Below are 21,462 nucleotides of genomic sequence, written 5' to 3'. Positions count from 1 at the left end.
CAGCTCCTAGCAGGCTCCCCTGCTGAGCCTCTTTCTTTCTTTACCAAATTCCTGTCCCACCAGGGAGTATCATTCATTCTAAGTCTATACCCTTCTGAAACCTCTGGCCTTTTTTTTCTTTCTAAGTAGCCAAACCCCCACCACCACACCCCACATAGCTAATTAAATAATTAAAAATAAATTTTAAAAAATCTTTCCTTTTACCGCTCTTTTATGACTGTTCTTTTTCTTATCTTTTTCTTTTTTCTCTCTTTCTTTTTTTTTCTTTTTCTCATTCTTGTCATCCTTTCTTCCTTAATCCTACATCTTCCAAAGCCACAGGACCCAGCCCCCACACCACCAAACAGTGTGCTTTTTTGAATTCACTGATACACATTTGGGAATTATTTTGGGGAAGAATTCTGACTCAGTGTGGACTCTCACTGCGAGTGTCTCTGCTCAACTTCCCTTCCTCCTTTAGCCACCCCTAGAATATACAGTGGATAGTAGATTTGCATAACTGTCTATTTCAGCCATCCTTGTCTAGTCCGGAGGTTTTTTTTTCTTTTCACTGCTCTTTAATTACAGCTCTTTTTCTTATCTTTTCCCTTTTCTCTCACTTGTCTCTTTTTTCTTTTTCTTTCTTTTTTTTTTATCTTGTCATACACTCCTTCCTTCCACCTTCTTTGCCTTTCTGAATTTCTGAATTATTTTGGGGAAGAAATCTGACTCAGAGTGGACTCTCTATGTGTGTATCTCTGCTCTAGTCCCCTTTCTCCTCTTGTTACCCCTAGAATATACAGTGGATAGTAGATTTGCAAAACTGTCTATTCTTGCTATCCCTTCTTTCTTTTCTTTTTCTTCTTCACTAGGATTTGGTTACTATTTTTTCACGGACTGGAGAAATTATTTGGCTAACTGGTAGTGATTAAACTACTTCAATACTTGCTTCAGATGCTACTGTAATTCCTGAGGTTGGTGAGTGCAATTGTCATAAAGGTATTTAGTAAAGTGTTGCTTGTGCTCAAGACACAACAACTGAGGAACAACACAGCAAAAAAAAAAAAAAAAAAACACATAAATCAAAAAAATGGGTAGATCAAAAACAAATAAAACTGCTACTCCAATGAATGAAGACAAGAGCCCAGAAGAAACTACAAATCAGCCAGAAGTAACCATAGATAAGAAAAGTATGCAAGCAATAATAAACTTATTAATCACAGAAATGAAAACAACATTGGAGGAAAGGGATGGCAGTATTAGGGAAACAACAGTTGAGACCCCCAAGGAAAATACTGATTATCTTGAGGCAATTAGAGAACTGAAAGCTGAAATAGCTATAATGAAGAAGCTGAGGCAAGGGAAAGCAGACTAACAGAAGCAGAAAACAGAATTAGTCAGACAGAGGATGAGTTAGAGAAAACAAAGAAAGAGGTGAAAGAGCTTAAAAAAGAGATTGAGAGACACTGAAAACAACAACAGAGACATATGGGATGATCTCAAAAGAAGTAACATTCGCATAATTGGCCTGCCAGAGAATAAAGAGAGGAAGGGGAAGCAAACATTCTAGAGGAAATAATAGAAGAAAACTTCCCAGGCCTGAATAACAGAAAGGACATTAAGATTCAAGAGGCCCAGAGAGTACCAAACAGAATCAACCCAGACCTGAAGATACCAAGACACATCATAGTCACAATGAGAAGAAGTAAGGATAAAGAAAGGATCCTAAAGGCTGCAAGAGAGAAACAAAAAGTCACATACAAGGGAAAACCCATAAGATTATCTGCAGATTTCTCCATTCAAACTCTAAAAGCTAGAAGAGAATGGCAAGATATCTATCGGGCCCTGAATGAAAAAGGGTTTCAACCAAGGACAATATATCCTGCTAGACTTTCATTCAAACTAGATGGAGGGATCAAAACCTTCTTAGACAAACAACAGTTAAAGGAGGCAACCATCACCAAACCAGCCCTGAAAGAGGTTCTAAAAGACCTCTTATAAACAAGAACATCACTATAAAACTGGCAATATATCAGAGCAAACAAAAAAAATTTTTTTTGAACAATGGCACTATAATACATTAAATCCATAATATCAATAAGTGTCAATGGCTTAAACTTGCCCATCAAAAGGCACAGGGTGGGGGGATGGATCAGAAAACATAACCCAACCATATGCTGCTTGCAAGAATCCCATCTCACACAACAAGATAAACACAGACTTGAAGTGAAAGGATGGAAAACTATCATACAGGTTAACAGACCACAAAAAAGGGCAGGAACAGCCATTCTCATCTCAGACACAATAGATTTTAAATTAAATAAAGTAATAAAAGATATGCAAGGACATTACATAATGATTAGAGGATCAATCAGCCAATAAGACTTAGCAATTATTAACATCTATGTACCCAGTGAGGGACCATCTAAATATGTCAAGCACCTACTGAAAGAATTTCAAAAATACATCAATAGTAATACAATAATAGTGGGAGACGTTAATACCCTACTCTAACACTTAGACAGATCAACAAAGCAGAGAATCAACAAAGATACAAGAGATTTAATGAAGAGATTGACAGACTAGACCTCTTCGACATTTTCAGAGTCCTTCACCCCAAAAAACTGGAATACACCTTCTTTTCAAATCCACATAACACATACTCAAGGATAGACCACATGTTAGGTCACAAAGACAACATCAATAAATTCAAGAACATTGAAATCATCCCAAGTATCTTCTCAGACCACAGTGGAGTAAAACTAACATTTAACAACAGACAATTATTAAAAGTCACAGAATTTGGAAACTAAACAACATACTCCTTAAGAACCACTGGGTCAGAGATTCACTCAAGCAGGAAATTCAAATGTTCCTGGAAACAAATGAAAATGAAGACACACCTATCAAAATATTTGGGACACAGCTAAAGAAGTACTGAGAGGGAAAAGGTATAAATTTTAAAAGTAAAGCTACATCTCCCAAAAATGTATGGCAAATTAAACCAATGTTAAGTCAGTAAAAAAAGTGAAGTAATATCAATTTATAGAACTTAAGTTTTCAAGTAAATACTATTTTTATCTGTTGCTAACATTAACTACAAAAATATAAGCCTAGAAGTGTTCTATGTCTTTGCAAATCATATAACATCCTAAAAATTCCATTTCTTTAATCTTTTGAAGAAATATTTGTTGACAATTTTTTAAATATTCTTTTATTTACTTAGTATAGAGACAGAGAAATTGAAAGGTGGAAAATTGTGAAGCATCTTTCCTGTAGGTAGGAACTAGGGACTTGAACCTGGGTCCTTGTGCGCTGTGATGTGTGCACTTAACCCAGTGCACCACCACTCAACACTAACAATTTTTACTGAATATTCATAAATCCAATGTTTTTAAATGAATTTTGGTAATTTAGGCAAAAAAAAAGTATTGGAAATATATAGCACTTCTCTAAAGTCTTCTTCTTCTCCTTCTCCTTCTCCTTCTCCTTCTCCTTCTCCTTCTCCTTCTTCTTCTAGCGTTTGCCCTTCTTCCGTAGCCAGTCAACAGCATCAGGTTGAGCCTGATGTAAAGTTTCGAGACCTCCTTTGAATCTGGAGAGGTGGCAGTCGTTGACTATGTGGGTCATAGTCTGTCTGTAGCCGCAGGGGCAGTTCGGGTCGTCTCTGGCTCCCCAGCGATGGAACATAGCAGTGCACCGGCCATGGCCTGTTCGATAGCGATTGAGGAGGGCCCAGTCATAACGTGCTAGGTCAAAGCCGGGTTGACGCTTGCAGGGGTCTGTGATGAGGTGTTTGTTCTTTACCTCAGCTGACTGCCAACTCTGTTTCCAAGAGTCTGGAACACAGAAGTTCAGTGCAGGCGTAGGAGACCATATTGGATGACGAGACGTCAAGCGTTGGACAGGGTGGGCGAAGATATACACGGATATTGGCAGGTCCAGTAGAGCGTAGATGTGGGAAATGAACTTAGATGATGCCGCATCCCGGCGAATATCTGGCGGGGCGATGTTGCTAAGAACTGGCAGCCATGGGACCGGGGTGGAACGGATAGTTCCAGAAATTATCCTCATGGAGGAATATAATTTGGAATCGACCAAGTGGACATGGGGGCTACGGAACCATACTGGGGCACAGTATTCTGCAGTGGGATAGCATAATGCCAGAGATGATGATCACAGTGTGGAAGCGCTCGCGCCCCATGAGGAGCTGGCCAGTCTTGCAATGATGTTATTCCTCGCTCCCACCTTTGCTGCAGTTTTTATGAGATGTTCGTGAAATGACAGGGTGCGATGGAGAATAATGCCAAGATAGACTGGCTGGGCTTCATGCCGGATTCTCGTATCGTCAAGCTGCACATTAAGCTCATGCGAGGCCGAGGCATGGTGTAGATGGAAAACAGATGATACCATTTTTGCAGTGCTAGGGATTAGTCGCCATTTTTTACAGTAATCAGATATCAGAGACATGTCTTTCGTGAGTGTTTCCTTGAGGATGTCAAAAGTCTAAAGTCTAATGTGCTGCTACGATAAACTACTTACTTATGTTTTTGCACCAATGGTTTAAGCAAGCATCCATAGTATGGGTAAAATTGAGAAGTCCAGCGAGTCAGGCAGTAGTGCAATGGGTTAAGCGCACATGGCACGAAGCACAAGGACCAGCCTAAGGACCCCAGTTCGAACCCCTGGCAACACTTGCAGGGGACACTTGCCGGGGGGTGGCTTCACGGTGGTGAAGCAGGTCTCCAGGAGTCTGTCTTTCTCTCCCCCTTTCTGTCTTCCCCTCCTCTCTCGATTTCTCTTTGTCCTATCCAACAACAACATCAATGGCAACAATAACACTAATGACAACAAAGGCAACAAAATGAGGAAAAATGGCCTCCAGGAGCAATGGCTTCGTAATGCAGGCACCAAGCCCCAGAAATAACCCTGGAGGCAAAAAACAAAACAAAACAAACAAAAACAAAAAAAACTGAGAAGTCCAGAGCTCTTTCAATAAAATCTAAAATAATGCTACAAGTGAAAATACAAGAAAAAATTATTTAACATTCCTGCTAAAAGATCATTTAGAAAATAGGCTAGCCTTTGCTGTTGTATAATGTCTTCAAATACATTTTATCTTATCCTTAAAAGTCATTCAGTGGGAAAATTACATAATATTTTACAGATAAGTGTTAGGCACAAAACCAAATCTAGAGCTCAGTTCTTCTGAAAAAGAATATAGATCACTCTCTGGCAGTCAAGTGGCGGTTCATCTGGTAGAGCTCACATGTTACCATACACAAGGACCTGTTTTCAAAACTCCAGCCACTACATGGGAGCACCTTCAGGGAGGAAGCTTCAGCAGAGGAGGAGCAGTATTGCAGATTCTCCTTCTCGCTCTGCCTTCCTATCTCCCTCAGTCTCTTACTCTCAAAAAAAAAACAAATAACGACCCATAACAGTGCAGTAATCAACATCCAGTGATAACTTTGATGAAGGAATAATAATATTGATGATAATAATCGTAAAAAGGTTACTTTCCTTCTAAACCATTCTGCCTCTGAATAAGAAAACTATAGAGAGCATATGTCACATTACAGAGTCAATAGCACTCATCAACAAATATACTGTCTATACCCAGTACAAGTTCATAGGAAACACTGTCACCCTTTAATACATGACACGGTATACTACAAAAAGAGTATTTCTGCCCAATCACATGTTCCATAAAAACAGCCTTACTCAGAAGTCGGGGTAGCGCAGCGGGTTAAGCGCATTTGGTGCGAAGCGCAAGGACCAGAGGAGGGATCCCAGTTCTAGCCCCCGGCTCCCCACCTGCAGGGGAGTGGCTTCACAGGTGGTGGAGCAAGCCTGCAGTTGTCTATCTTTCTCTCCCCCTCTCTGTCTTACCCTCCTCTCTCCATATCTCTCTGTCCTATCCAATAACAATAACGATAAACAACAAGGGCAATAAAAGGGGAAATAGCCTCCAGGAGCAGAGGATTCATGGTGCAGACACTGAACCCCAGCAGTAACCCTGGAGGCAAAAAAAAAAAAAAGCAAAAATTAACTTTCCTAAATAAACAAAAGCTTTAAAGAAACATACTAAAATTTATAGTGCAGCAAAATCATGCTTCAGACATACATGTATATATGTGTGTGTGCATATATATATCAAAAATAAGAAAAACTTCAAATGAACTAAGTGTGCAACTCAAGAAATTAGAAATAAAACTAATTCAAACAGTATAAAATAGAGTCCAGAGATAAACACTAATCTATATGGTCAAATGATCTTCAGCAAGGGTGCCAATACCACTTAGTAAGGAAAAGGCTGTCTTTCCAAAATGGTGTGAGAAAGCTGTCACATGCAAGTGAAAGAATTAGAACAGTCATGTTATATTATATCCAAAAACTACCTCAAAGGCCAGGTGGTGGCACTTCCGGTTGAGTGCATATGTTACAGTACTCAAGGATTGGGGTTCAAACCACTGCAGAGGGAAACTTGCAATGGTTCCCCCACTGCACAGGGAAACTTGAAGAGAAGTGAAGCAGCACAGCACTTGTCTCTATCTATCTCCCCCATGCTTCTCAATTTCTGTCTCTTGCTATCCAAAATAAATAAATAAAATGAGATAACTATCTCAAAATGAATTAAAGATCCAAACATAATACCCAAAGGTAAAAACTTCTACAAGTAAACAAGGGGAAATTTTTGTTGAGTGCACCTGGTTGAGCGTAAGGACTAGGGTTCAAGACCTCAGTCACAACCTGCTAGGAGGAAAGCTTCTTAAGGAGTGGAGCAGTGCTTCAGGTGTTTCTCTTTCTCCCTCTCTAGCTTCCCTTTCCCTCTTGATTTCTCTCTGTCTCTGTCTAAATAAATAAATAAACAAACAGTAAAATAAAATAAAAAGATACAATGAAGAGTGGAGATCAACTTAGATGATGGGAGGAAATATTTACAAATACATAATAAGTAGTTAATATGCATAATATGTAAAGACTTCCTATAAAGCAACAAGTAACTTGATTTTAAAGCAGCTAAAAAATAAATGGCCAGGGAGTCAGGCGGTAGCGCAGTGGGTTAAGTGTACATGGCATGAAGCGCAAGGACTGGCGTTAGGAACCCAGTTCAAGCCCCCGGCTCCCCAACTGCAGGGGAGTCACTTCACAGGCAGTGAAGCAGGTCTGCAGGTGTCTATCTTTCCCCCTCTGTGTCTTCCCCTACTTTCTCCATTTCTCTCTGTCTAACAATGACATCAATAACAACAACAATAATAATTACAACAACAAAAAAAGGTAACAAAAGGGAAAATAAATATAAAAAAGACCATTTCTATAAAGATGATATGCAAAAGTCCAAATAAATATATTAAAAATTCAGTACTTTAATGTTAAAGAAATGTAAAACAAAACCACAATAAAATATCACCTCACATTCCTACTGTCAAAAAAGCAGGACCTGTAAAAACATAGTATTATGCCAGTTCCTCAAAATAATAAATACAGCAATTCCATATAGTTCAGCAGTCACATTTGTGAAATACTGAAGCAATTTAGGGGAAGATACTAAGGAGATATTTACATAGTCATGCTTTCAGCTAAACAGGCCACAATAAACCATGAATTCAAAGTATCCAAGACAGTCATCAGTGGATGAAAGAAAGCATAAAATGTAGAATACACTTTTAGCAGCACATTATCCCATCTTAAAAGGGAAGGAGATCCCATTATATTCTACTACATGAGTGAACCTTGAGGACATAATGCTAATTATTACTACTCCTATTTTTATTATTCCAATTATATGAATTATCTAATGTAGTCAAATTCATAGAATGAGAAAGTAGCATGATGGTTTCAAATACTGGGAATAGGAAGCAATGAGAAATTGTTCAAAAACTAGATAAAAAATTGCTAGAGCTCAGTTGCACAAATTTCTTAATATGACTATATTGTGCACTTAAAAATAGTTAATACCAGTGTATGATGACGGAGGAAGACTTGAATTAGTGATGGGAGTAACGTATAAGTACCTATCATGGGGAACCCTTGTGACAAGTGTCTTATAAGCCATTATGTCCCCCAGTAAAATAATTTATGGGGAAAAAAACTCAGAAAACACAATGTGGTATGAGGCCAGCAGTATAATGGATAACATGTCAGACTATGGATCAGAAAATACTTAAGATTTTATATTTTATGTATTTTCACTGGTCTGTTAAGAAATATACATATATATATCTAGATAGATAAATAGATAATTGATAGATAGATAGATAGATAAATTATAGGTATGTTTACTTACTTGTCCTCTTAAAAATTTGACAGAGTTCTTCGATCTAAACAGTTGTCTGGATCCAGTATCCCCCTTTTCCCCACAGATAGAAATGTAGACATTTGCTACAGTCCCAGCATTCCAAAGCTCACCCGTTGCCACATATACTTCATATATGGTCACTAAAAACAAAAGAAAAATAAGATTTGGATAGCAAAATTTCTCACATGATAGAAAAAACAGTATATACTATATCAAAAATTCCAATTCCAGGTAGAATGGAGCAACACTCAAATTATACCACTGAACACAGCCATAAGCTTTTGACAGTGAATGGAACAGAGTGACATGAACACTGAAAAGTAAACAGTAACAGGAGGGTTAGGTAAGAAGACTAAATTTTAAAGTAAAAAGAAGAGATGGTGACTTTAACATTTTTGATCCTCTAGTATCTGCCAATTTGGACTCAGTGTGCCAAACTCTTGGAAGAAGACACTGAAGCTGAAACATAAGGAGCTAAGAAGAAGCCTTCTTGTATGGATTCAGAAGCAGGAAAAAGAACACACAGAAGTGGTAAAGCTATTTTATCTTTTCTTCTCCCTCTTTCACTTCTACATTCTCTCATATCCCAGTGTCTTAACAAAAGAATATATGAATCACAACTCTGAGAGAGAAGAATTTTTGCCTCTGCTCAGCAGAGCTGGGTTTCAAAAGGATAAAGTCTATCTCCTCTGTTACTTTCCTCTCCTTAGCCTACCACTGCTTAGGCTTAGACACCGGAAGACTGTGGAAGTATACAACAGAACAGATCTATTAAACCACCAGAGAACCAGTCAAAGGATCAAAAATAGGAGCAAGAGAAATCATAAGTCGAAAGAGGATATACAGAGAGAAAAAAAAGGAGGAGGAGGAGAAGGAAGGAAGGAAGGAAGGAAGGAAGGAAGGAAGGAAGGAAGGAAGGAAGGAAGGAAACTCCCAGTTAGTTATGAACACCTGGACTTACCCTTAAGCTAACAATGTATAAATCTGAGTTTATCCAGTATACCAAATACTATAAGATTTAAACTAACAGCCAAACTCCATCTAAACTTCAGATTTACCACCAAATAGTACACATCTAGAACAGATCTGAATAATACTAGAGTCTGAAAATTGAACTGACATTAGAACCAGAATTGGTGTCCTGAAACTAACCATCAAGTTACCTATTAAAACAGAAATATGAATTTTCCACATGGGATTTAAATAATACACAGTGCCTTGAATAATATCCAAGATATAATAGTGTCTCCAAGATAGAACCAAAAAATATTCAGCATATGAAAAACCAAGAAACTTAATTCACAGGGTAAAATAAAATGAATGACAAGACACTAATGTTGAGATGACACCAGCCTTATAATTATTAGACAAAGATTTCAGAGAAACATTGAAGGCAGAGGTAGGTAGCATAATGGTTATACAAAGAGACTTTCATGCCTCGTCCCAGGTTCAATCCCCTGCACCACCATAAAAATAAGAAAGAAAGAGAGAAAGAGAGAGAAAGAAAGAAAGAGAGAAACAAAGAAAGAAAAGAAATATCAGTATCCTCCAAATATCCAATATCCTGGTTCCAGCCCCTGGCTCCACACCTACAGGAGGGGTCATTTCACAAGCAGTGAAGCAAGTGTCTTATCTTTCTCTTTCCCTCTCTATCTTCCACTCCCTTCTCAATTTCTCTCTGTCCTATCCAAAAAATTGAAAAAATGGCTACAGGAGCAGTGGATTCATAGTGCAGACACCAAGCCTCAGCAATAACCCAGGAGGCAAGAAAAAAAAAATTTAGATAAAAAATAAAAATTAAGATAATAACTTTCCAACTCTAGCAAAAATAAAAACATATATTAACAGATTTTAAAAGAAGAGTTAATCCTAAACAAGACAAATCCGAAGCAATTCCTTCCTATAAATATCATAACCAAAACAAAACAAAAAATGCAATGAAAGGAATTTAGTAGCAGAGAAAATGGTCCATTATTACAGTGGAGTGATGAATTTAATAACTGTGTATTTATCATCTAAAAGATTAGAAGTCCAAAGAAAGTGAATGCCATTTTTAAAGGGATTAAAGCAAAGAAAATGTCAACACAGAATTCCATATTATGAAGTAGTCTATTTTCTCACTGTCTGTTCTTGAGAATAAAGGTATTGATAAAAGATGGATTTTCTGAAAGTAGGTGCCAGTGCTGAATCTGTGATCTTTGGAGAACCATTGTAGTTGCCCATGGGGGGACTGGGGACACCGAACTCTGGAGGTAGGAATGGTGTGGAATTATACCCCTGTTATCTTATGGTTTTGTAAATCAATACTAAATCACTAATAAAAATAATAATAACTAAACAATTTTTTAAAAAGAACTCTATCAACTGCTAGCCCCCCTCCCAAGCCTCACAATCCTCAGAGTCTACCCTACTCTAATCTCTACCACCACTTACTTTGATTCAGCACTGGCACCTACTTTCAGAAAATCCACCTTTTCTCAATACCTTTATTCTCAAGAACAGACAGTGAGAAAATAGACTACCTCAAAATAGCCAAAAATTCTCTCAACATCTCATTTTTTTATTAGTGACTTCATAATGATTAACAAGATTGTAAGAAAAGGATACAATGCTATATAATTCCCACCAACAGCAACTTGGTGGCTGAAAAGCAATAAGATATAAATAAAGCTGAACAAACTATTTAGTAAGAATAGAGCAGATAGAACTAAGGGTCTTCGTATAGGAAGAAGCTAGGAAGTTTGCTCTAGGTATATTCTGTGGGGACCATGACTTTAGTAGTTTTTGCTTGAACCAGATAGCTAGCGTGCAGGTAGGCTGGCTAAAAGTACTGTCTGGGAAGATGGTGCCAGAGTTGAGACCAGAACCAGAAAGCTGGATCAGGTTAGAGAATATCTCCCAAATATGAGGAAATTACATAAATACCATTAACTATAAGCCTAATCAATCTGATCTTGTGCTTAGCTTATATCTATTCATATTTAGCATAGGAGCCTGTGTAAATTTAAGATTATAGAAGAAATGGGCCAGATGGTGGTGCACCCAACTGAGCAGTCACATTTCCATGCACAAGAACTTGGGTTCAAGCTCTCAGTCCTCACCTGCAGAGGGGAAGCTTCAGAAGCAGTGAAGCTGTGGTATAGGTGTTTCTCTATCTGTTTCTCTTCCTCTCTACTTCCCCTTCCTTGCTCAATTTCTCTCCTTCCCATTAAAAAAAGGTAAATTTAAAAAAAGTGGAAATTTAAATAAAGTATTAAAAATTATAGATAAAGACTAGGAGAAATGGAGCAGGAAAAATCTATAGACCCTTGAGCAAATCATTGAATGTTCCTTTGTCTTAAGTTTTCTCATATCCAAATGGAAGAACAGTGCCTACTTTGAAAAGATTGTATGCTGATTGAGTATAATGAAACATTCAAATCATTCAGAGAAAAAGCACCAACCTAGAATTCTGTATCCTGTAAAATCATTCATCTGAAGTGAAAAATAAATACTTTGCCAAACAAAAAGTGGGTGAAATTGTGGCTACTAGAACTTCATTGCAAGAAACAAGTTCTAAATATTTTTTAAAAGAAGACAACTCACAAAGGCTAGAAACTCAGGTCTTGGACACGGCTCACCTAGTATATGATATATCTTTTGTTGTGCAGGTGACCCTGGAGAGTATACTTGCTTTATCATATGTGTGGCCTAGGTTTAAGCATAGCCCCCACCAAGCTGGAGGAAGCTTTGATGCTATAGTATCTTTCCCTCTCTCCCTCTCCCTCTGTCTCTCTATTTCTAAATTTAAAAAAAAAAATTAGCAAAAAGTGGTACTATCTCAGAGATTACAATAGCAAAACAACAATGGGCATAATTAAATAAAAAGACCAAAATGGGAACAAAGAATAATTACAACAAATGGAAAATAGTAGTAGTAAATATGTTAAACTTAAATACAATTATATCACTAGTCACATTGAGCATCAATCTTGTAAATGTTTCATTTAAAAGACAGAGATAGGCCAGAGACAGAGCTCACCAGTTAGGAAATATATTTGTAATGTCCAGGGCCCATATGGGAATACCATGGCACCAAGAAAGTTCCACTGTTAGTGTGTCTCTCCCTCTCACTGCCTCTCTTTGTCTCTGTCTCTCTCTGTCTCTATCTAAAGGAAAAAGTAGATGGAATTAGCTAAATCACAAGGTACCAGACCTGCATAAATAAATAAATGGCAAAAACTACCAGAATTAAAAGGACCCAATTACATGCTGTTCAACGAAAAATATTAAGACACATATAGAGTAAAATATATATATATATATATATATATATATATATATACATATATATATGTCACACTGCCACTAATTAAAGGAAATCATGAAACAATTCATTAATCTCAGACAAAGCAAGCACCAAAGCCACAAAAGTTATGAAGTATAGATAAGGGTACTAAAAGATGATAAAATGATTAATTCTCCAAGAAGACAAGGTAATCCTTACTGTGTAGGTGTCTAACAATAGAGTCAAACTGTAAAAAGCTGATATAACTGCAAGAACAAAGAGATGAACCCACTGCAACTTGAAAAATATCCCTCCCTGGAATGACTTCCCCACAGATTACATTAAAAAGAAATGGGAAAAAATCCTACAGATAAGAATTAATTGGCACAGGTGAGCTCAACAACACTTATAATTTACTCCTATAGGTTACCTCACCCAATAACAGCAGAATGCACATTCTTCCTAAACTCAATTAGAATAGTCACAAATTGAAACACAGTTTGGGTAGTTCAGACACCTATCACAGAGAGCTAAGAAACTCTACCCATGTCAACAGCTGTCCTGTAGAACATTAGTTCTCCCAATAAAATGAGTGTGTGGGGGGGAACAGGAATCATATAATATCTGATCAGATGGCAGTGGAATTAAACTAGAAATCAGTACCAATAAAGTAACTGGAAATTCCCAAATGGGGATAAATAGCATACCACTAAATAACTCATGGGTCAAAAACATTTTTTCAAGAGAAGTTTTGAAATATTTTAAACTAAATGAAAATAAGATATAACTTCTCAAAACTGTGATGCTGCAAAAACAATGTTTAGGGGAATAAAACATTGAATGTATATTAGTAAAGAAGAAATATCTAAAATCAGTCTTCTAAGTTTTTTCCATCAGAGAGTAGAAAAAGAAGAAATTAAACCAAAGTAAGCAAAAAAGAAAGAATACAGAAGGCAGACATCGATTAAATTAAAAACAGAAAAGTCAATTTAAAAAATCAGTGAAACCAAAACTCAGTTCTTTGAAAAGCTCAATAAAATCAATATGTTTTATCCAGGTTAATAAAAAACCAGAGAGAGAATATAAATTGCTAATATTAGAAATGAAAGAGAGGATTTCACTACAGATCCCATGAAAAAAAAAATCAAAATGATAATAAAAGGATACTGAAAATGACTCTATGTCCACTAACTTAATAACCTAGATAAAATAAACAAATTCCTCTAAGAACAAAATCTGCCCAAATTCACACAAAAAGAAATAGAATTTCAACTGTGTAAAATAAACAAATTCTAGAGATCTATTGCAAAACAATCACCTCACTCCAAGTCTAAACTTCCACTGTTTCAAGACAGTAATTTTTTTCTCTATTCGCAAGTTTGTTTTCTTTTTTTTTTTATTGGGGGATTAATGTTTTACAAACTTCCACTGTTTCAAGACAGTAATTTTTTTCTCTATTCGCAAGTTTGTTTTCTTTTTTTTTATTGGGGGATTAATGTTTTACAGTTGACAGTAAATACAATAGTTTGTACATGCATGACATTTATTTGTCAGTTTTCCATATAACAATACAACCCCCACTGGAAATTTTAATGTTATTTGATAATACAATTAATTTTTCTATTCAGCTACCTGAATTGGCCTGAGAGTCCACTATTGTTCTGAGTTCTTACCAACTCTTAATGCTTTGCAGTAAAATATTATTTCATTACAAAATATACTTTCCAAGGATACATGGTGGTATGTTGGTTAATAAGGCGAATGCTTTAGACTTCCTTTTACTTTATTTATCTTGTGATGCCAGGTATCAAAATAAGGGTATCACACATGTGTTTTACTGCTGGCCACCTCTCTTACACAATTTTTCACAACTTTTTGTTTTTATTTTTAAATGTTTTGTAAATTTATTTATAAAATGGAAATATTGACAAGACCATAGGATAAGAGGACTTACCCAAACTTTTATATGAGCATGAAATAAAAGGACACACCAGGGGTCCGAGTGGTAGCACAAAAGGTTAAGCTCACATGGTACAAAGCACAAGTAAAGGATCCCAGTCCAAATACCAAATTATCTCATTTATAAGTGGGATGTAATAAATAGGAACAGAAAGTGAAAACACAAAATGAAACATTGACTGGGCATGGTATATTGTGTCAAAGCAAAGGAATCTGGGGAAGAAAAAGGAGAGAGGTATGGAAGAGAATTGAGGAGTCCTGTTGCATAATAAAACTGTACTCATGTGGTCCAGGAGGTGGTGCAGTGAATATAGCATTGGACTCTCAGGTGTGAGGACCTGAGATCAATCCCCAACAGCACATGTACCAGTTTGATGTCAGGTTCTTTCTCTCTATCTCCTCCTATCTTTTTCATAAATAAATAAATGAAATCTTTTTTAAAAACTGTACTTATATATCACTTTCTTCTCTGCAAGGCAGTCCCCCCTCAATACAAAAAAAAAAAAATGAGAACTTTCTTAAACATCCATTCCTTTATTCATTTTCTCAACAGCTATTTGTCAAGTTGCCTTTCTGCATTTAGTCACATATGTTTTATTTGTGCTCCTTGAACTTAGATTATCTACCTGGGAGGACAGGTTCTCCTTTGTTTAATATAGGGAATTCTCGACAGATTTCCCCATCCTCTTGATCTCGTGCTAGCCAGCGTTGAACAGGTATATAAAACTGTTCTCCAGAATTCCTGTTCCACAGTTGTATCTGCAACGGCAATATTGGTATTTGTAAATATATATATATATATATATATATATATATATATATGAATTAAATAAAAGTTTTTGTCCAGACCTGACACTTAGCTCAAAGATAATTTCATTTTCTCAAAATAACATATGTTGTTGAATCTTATTTTTTAAACATCTTTTCTAAATATTTATTTATTTATTCCCTTTTGTTGCCCTTGTTGTTTTATTGTTGTAGCTACTGAAGTTGTCGTTGTTCAATAGGACAGAGAGAAATGGAGAGAGGAGGGGAAGACAGAGAGTGGGAGAGAAAGATAGACACCTGCAGACCTGCTTCACCGTTTGTGAAGCAACTCCCCTGCAGGTGGGGAGCCAGGGGCTCAAACCGGGATCCTTGTACTTCGTGCCACCTGCGCTTAACCCACTAAGCTACAGCCCGACTCCCCTGAATACTTATTTTTAAACAGTACTAATTTCTTCTTTTATTGCAATCTTAAATACAACGACTTTTTCTGAATTTTGAAATATTTATATGTCTAATTTATCTATACAGAAATACTAAATGTCAATTTTGTCCCAAATTTTCAAAATGGCATCAATATATTCCTAATAAAAAAAGAAAAAGGGATGTTTACAACTTTTTCTTAAAAAACCTATCACTTCCTATCTAAAAGACACACAGAGAGAGTAAGAAAGACAGAGAAAGACACCATAGCATCTGCTATGGATAGTGCTCTGATGTGGAACTCAAACTAGGTTCCTCATGCTTGGCAAAGATCATGCTCCACCAGGTGAGCTACTTTCTGGTCCCTGTTCTTTGTATTTTGATAAGTTACTTAAATGTCATTTATTTTTAAATGGAAATATTGAGAAATATATCATCCATAAAAATGGATGATAAACTCTATGATTTCTAGTATCAAAGATCTGTACCACTTAATGGCAAACATGGTTACTAGTAAAATTTTAAATTCTGAACAAGTCAGAAAATTTTGCACCTAAAAGTTCTCAAGTGTCATTATCTTGCTTATCACTAATAAACTAAATTTGGAGCTAGCATTCAAGTCTATTCAGTCATTACTTCACCAACTCAAATGGTCTACTTTGAGAACTTTCTGAAATACATTATTACCCATCTAGCCACCTCATCATCACCAGTGTAACATAGCAAGAAGCAATGTAATTTTGCAAAGTGTCAAATATTTTTCTCTAAAAGGAGGATAAAAAAAGCATTTGTTTAAGATGTTTCTCTCAGTTGACAAGATAGCTCACCTGGGTAGTATAGTTGCTTTGTCATGGCTATGACCCACATTTGAACCAGGCCCCCACCACACTGAAAGAATGCTTCAGTGTTATGGAATCTTTCCCTGTGTCTCTGTTTCTTTTTCCTCCTATCTAAAAAAAAGTCAGCCTGGAGCATTGATGGCCCAAAAACGAACAACAACAACAAAAAAAAATGTCTTTCTCAATTAATTACTTAATTATTAATAAGGATATATGATATCGTTACCTTGAAGAATACACTATCTAAATATGGTTTGGGTCTACCATCTCTATACAGACATGAAATTCCCCATCAGGCTTAACCCATGAATATGATTTGCAGACGATTTTATAAAGGATGGGAGTGTCTTTACCTCTTTACAGTGCCAGGAAGGGGAAAGCCCGGAATTTGTATGACCAATACGAATTTTAAAGAGCATTCCAATATCTCCAACCGTTATCTATAAAGGAACCAAGAACATATTATTCAACATAACTTCACAAAATCAACTTAGAACATCTCATATTAAGATGTTATGTATTTATAAAGGGGGCAATCCACCAAGAAGGCATAAAAATTCCCTTGAGACAGCAACAGTCTTATAAAGCATTTCCTCAACAAAAACAATTATTTTAAAAATAAGTTTAAGTATTAAAACTTTTGTTCTAAAAAAAAATAGTACAATAAAATCTGTTTTTCTGAGAAGTGAGTGTAGTTATCATGTATCCCAGGGCACCAGCTGTTATAGGATTCGATTAAAAGAACATTAATAGGGAGTCGGGCGGTAGTGCAGCGGGTTAAGTGCAGGTGGCACAAAGCACAAGGACTGTTGGAAGGATCCCGGTTCGAGCCCCTGGCTCCCCACCTGCAGGGGAGTCGCTTCACAGGCGGTGAAGCAGGTCTGCAGGTGTCTGTCTTTCTCTCTCCCTCTCTGTCTTCCCCTCCTCTCTCCATTTCTCTCTGTCCTACTCAACAACAACATCAACAACAATAACTACAACAATAAAACAACAAGGGCAACAAAAAGGAAAATAAATGAACAAATATTAAAAATTAAAAATGACATTAATAAAATAGACATTAACAAATTACAAGCATGTATTTATGTAGTGACAGAGTACAAAAATTTAGGATGCGAAAAATGGTAGAATTAAGTGAAGTAGGTAGCTTACAATAATAGTTGGAGAATGTGATACCCCATTTTAAATAATGGATAGAACTAGACAGTTCAATTAAGGAAGCTTCTAAGGCATTATACACTAACCAAATCCACCAGATAGTTACAGAACATTCTACTTAATAACAGCACAATATATAGTATCCTTGTGTACATAAGGAATCAGCTCTAGGATAGACAATATTTCTAATCATAAAATATGTTTTGAAAATCAAATAAGAATGAAATGCAGATATCCCTTCTAACTACAATGAAAGAAAAATAGAAATTAATACTGGAAGAGAAACTAGAAATTCCAGAAATGTGTGTAAATTCAATAGTATGCTCTTTTTTATTTTCTTCCAGGGTTATCACTGGGGTTTGATACCAACACTATGAATCCACTGCTCCCAGTAGCCATTTATTCCCTTATCTTTATTTATTTCTATTTTTATTTCATAGGACAGAGAAAAATTGACAGGGAAGAGGAGGTGGTGAGAGAGAGAGACAGACAAACATGCTTCATGGATTGTGAAGCAACCCCCCTGCAGGTGGGGAGTCAGGGCTCTAACCAGGGTCCTTGCACATGGTAACATGTACACTTAAGCCGTGCACTACTGCCCAACCCCAATAACACATTCTTTATCAACCCCTACGTCAAAGAAAAAAGTGCATGGGAAATTAAAATATATCCTGAAATGAATGAGAAAACATAAAAAAATAAAGAATGCAGTAAGAACAGAGTTCGGGTGGGAAATTGGCTGGGTTAATTCCATAAAATCTGAATATATTTAGGCAGGAAATCACTTCAGAAGGACACTCATCAACTAGATGGGAAACTTTCTGAGAGAAGAAGCTTTTTTGGAGGTTCTGACCTAATATACAAATTCTCTAAGCAAGGAAGGAGCAGGAGAAGGAGCTACTGAAGGTGGAAGCAGAACTCGGGAGGGTGTAGAAAGAGAAGAGGCAAAGCAAGAGGAAAAGAAAATGATGATAAAGAAGATGCAAAAGAGAAAGGAGTGTTATCACAAATAAATAACCTACCTTTTCAAATTAAAGAAACAAGAGAAAAAAGAAACAAAATTCAAAGCTAGCAGAGGAGTAGAAATAATCACCATTAGCATGAAGAAACATAGAGAAAGAAAAAACAACAGAATCAAAGCATAAATTGGTTCATCAAGAGGAACAAAAATGCACCAAAAAAGCAAATGACCCCATCCAAAAATGGGCAGAGGATATGAACAAAACATTCACAACAGAGGAGATCCAAAAGGCTAACAAACATGAAAAACTGCTCTAGGTCACTGATTGTCAGAGAAATGCAAATTAAGACAACATTGAGATACCACCTCACTCCTGTAAGAATGGCATAAAAGGACAGCATAAAATGGCATAAAAAGGACAGCAGCAACAAATGCTAGAGAGGTTGTGGGGACAGAGGAACCCTTTCACATTGCTGGTGGGAATGTAAATTGGTCCAGCCTCTGTGGAGAGCAGTCTGGAAAACTCTCAGAAGGTTAGACATGGACCTTCCATATGATCCAGTAATTCCTCTCTTGGGGTTATACCCCAAGGACTCCATAACACCCAACCAAAAAGAGGTGTGTACTCCTATGTTCATAGCAGCACAATTCATAATAGCTAAAACCTGGAAGCAACTGAGGTGCCCAACAACAGAAGAGTGGCTGAGAAAGCTGTGGTATATATACACAATGGAATAATATGCAGCTATCAAGAACAATGAACCCACCTTCTCTGACCCATCTTGGACAGAGCTAGAAGGAATTATGTTAAGTGAGCTAAGTCAGAAAGATAAAGATGAGTATGGGATGATCCCACTCATCAACAGAAGCTGACTAAGAAGATCTGAAAGGGAAACTAAAAGCAGGACCTGATCAAATTGTAAGTAGGGCACCAAAGTAAAAACCCAGTGGTGAGGGGTAGGCATGTAGCTTCCTGGGCCAGTGGGGGGTGGGAGTGGGCGGGAGGGATGGGTCACAGTCCTTTGGTGGTGGGAATGGTGTTTATGTATACTCCTAGCAAAATGTAGACATATAAATCAGTAGCTAATTAATATGAGAGGGGGAAATCAATTGTATGTCTTAAAGTTTCTCAAAAGACAAACTGAATCCTTCTAATATATAGGCTATGTATTTGATATGCGGACTCTCTCAAAAGCCTAGACCAAGTAGATTAGAAGCTTCCAATAGCACAGCTATATACAAGATACTGGGTACTGTCCAGCAAACCATAACAAAGGGACTTTTCAAAGTTAACCCAATTAACAAATAATGTGATGATAATATTAACTATTGAGTGTCTTTTTGAACCCTAAGACAGCAGGAACCTCACATCTTCACTATAGAGCCCCTACTTCCCCCAGTCCTGGAACCCTTGGATAGGGCCCACTTTCCCGTATGCATCTCCCAATCCAAACCAAATAACATTGCATCTGCCGATCACAACCTAACCAAAGCAACGATTGCTACCTCAACATGCTTCACCTCAGAATGTATCCAGAGACTTCACGTGTGGAATGACAACCCTTCAGCTTCATTACTCGGGTGAGACCTTTCCTTTAATAGTACACTCTAATTTCATCTCAGGTAGTTCACTTTCTAACAAAGTCCCATAACCTAGATATACACCAGTTTCTGTGAGAGAGAGCTTATGTGCACACGTATCCATAAACTACTGCAAAATATATACCTGAAAGCAGGACTACACTAGAGTTTACAGTGAGTACCTCCCTAACACTTCCTCTCCACTATTCCAAGCTTGGGATCCATGATTGCTCAACAAATTGTTTGGCTTCATATGTTAACTCTCTTTTCAATCACCAGGTTCCAGATGCCACCAGGATGCTGGCTAGGCTTCCCTGGATTGAAGACCCCACCAATGTGTCCTGGAGCTCAGCTTCCCCAGAGTCACACCCTACTAGGGAAAGAGAGAGGCAGACTGGGGGTATGGACTGACCAGTCAACGCCCATGTTCAGCGGGGAAGCAATTACAGAAGCCAGACCTTCTACCTTCTGCAACCCTCAACGACCCTGGGTCCATGCTCCCAGAGGGATAGAGAATGGGAAAGCTATCAGGGGAGGGGGTGGGTTATGGGGATTGGGTGTTGGGAATTGTGTGGAGTTGTACCCCTCCTACCTTATGCTTTTGTTCACTAATCCTTTCTTAAATAAAAAATTTTTTAAAAAATCACTAGTTAATTAATATGAGAGGGGGAAAATTAATTGTATGTCTCGAAGTTTTTCAAAACACAAACTGAATATTTTCAATATATAGGCTGTGTAATTGATATGCAGACTCTCTCAAAAGCCTAGACCAAGTAGATCAGAAGAAACCAATAGCACAGCTATATACAAGATACTGGGTACTGTACAGCAAACCCTAACAAAAGGACTTTTCAAAGTTAACACAACTACCAAATAATGTGATTATAACATTAACTATTGTCTTTTTGAACCCTAAGACAGCAGGAACCTCACATCTCCACTATAGAGCCCCTACTTCCCCCAGTCCTGAAACCATTGGATAGGGCCCACTATCCCGTATGCCTCTCCCAATCCATACCAAATAATATTGCATCTGCCAATCACAACCTAACCAACACAATGATTGCCACCTCAAAATGCTTCACTTCAGACTGTGTCCAGAGATTTCACTTGTGGAATGACAACCCTTCAACTTCATTACTCGGGTGAGATCTTTCCTTTCATAGTATACTCTAATTTCATCTCAGGTGGTTCACTTTCTAACAAAGTCCCAAAACCTAGATATACA

General features: G+C 37.2%; 1 protein-coding gene across 1 annotated transcript in view; it reads right to left on the bottom strand.

The window, feature by feature from the left end:
* RP1 (RP1 axonemal microtubule associated) overlaps positions 1-21,462 on the bottom strand; it is a 180,182-nt gene that overhangs the window by 115,159 nt on the left and 43,561 nt on the right. The window contains exons 4-6 of the mRNA XM_060198887.1: positions 16,888-16,974; positions 15,134-15,266; positions 8,270-8,421 (exon numbers count right to left, since the gene is read on the bottom strand). Of these exons, the coding sequence (XP_060054870.1) occupies positions 8,270-8,421; positions 15,134-15,266; positions 16,888-16,974 (372 nt within the window). The remainder of the gene's footprint in view (positions 1-8,269; positions 8,422-15,133; positions 15,267-16,887; positions 16,975-21,462) is intronic.

The sequence above is a fragment of the Erinaceus europaeus genome, chromosome 1 (genome assembly GCF_950295315.1).
Source record: "Erinaceus europaeus chromosome 1, mEriEur2.1, whole genome shotgun sequence".
In the NCBI taxonomy this organism is placed as follows: domain Eukaryota; kingdom Metazoa; phylum Chordata; class Mammalia; order Eulipotyphla; family Erinaceidae; genus Erinaceus; species Erinaceus europaeus.
The sequence above is the reverse complement of the archived record's forward strand: the minus strand, read 5'-3'. Positions and strand labels throughout refer to the sequence as shown.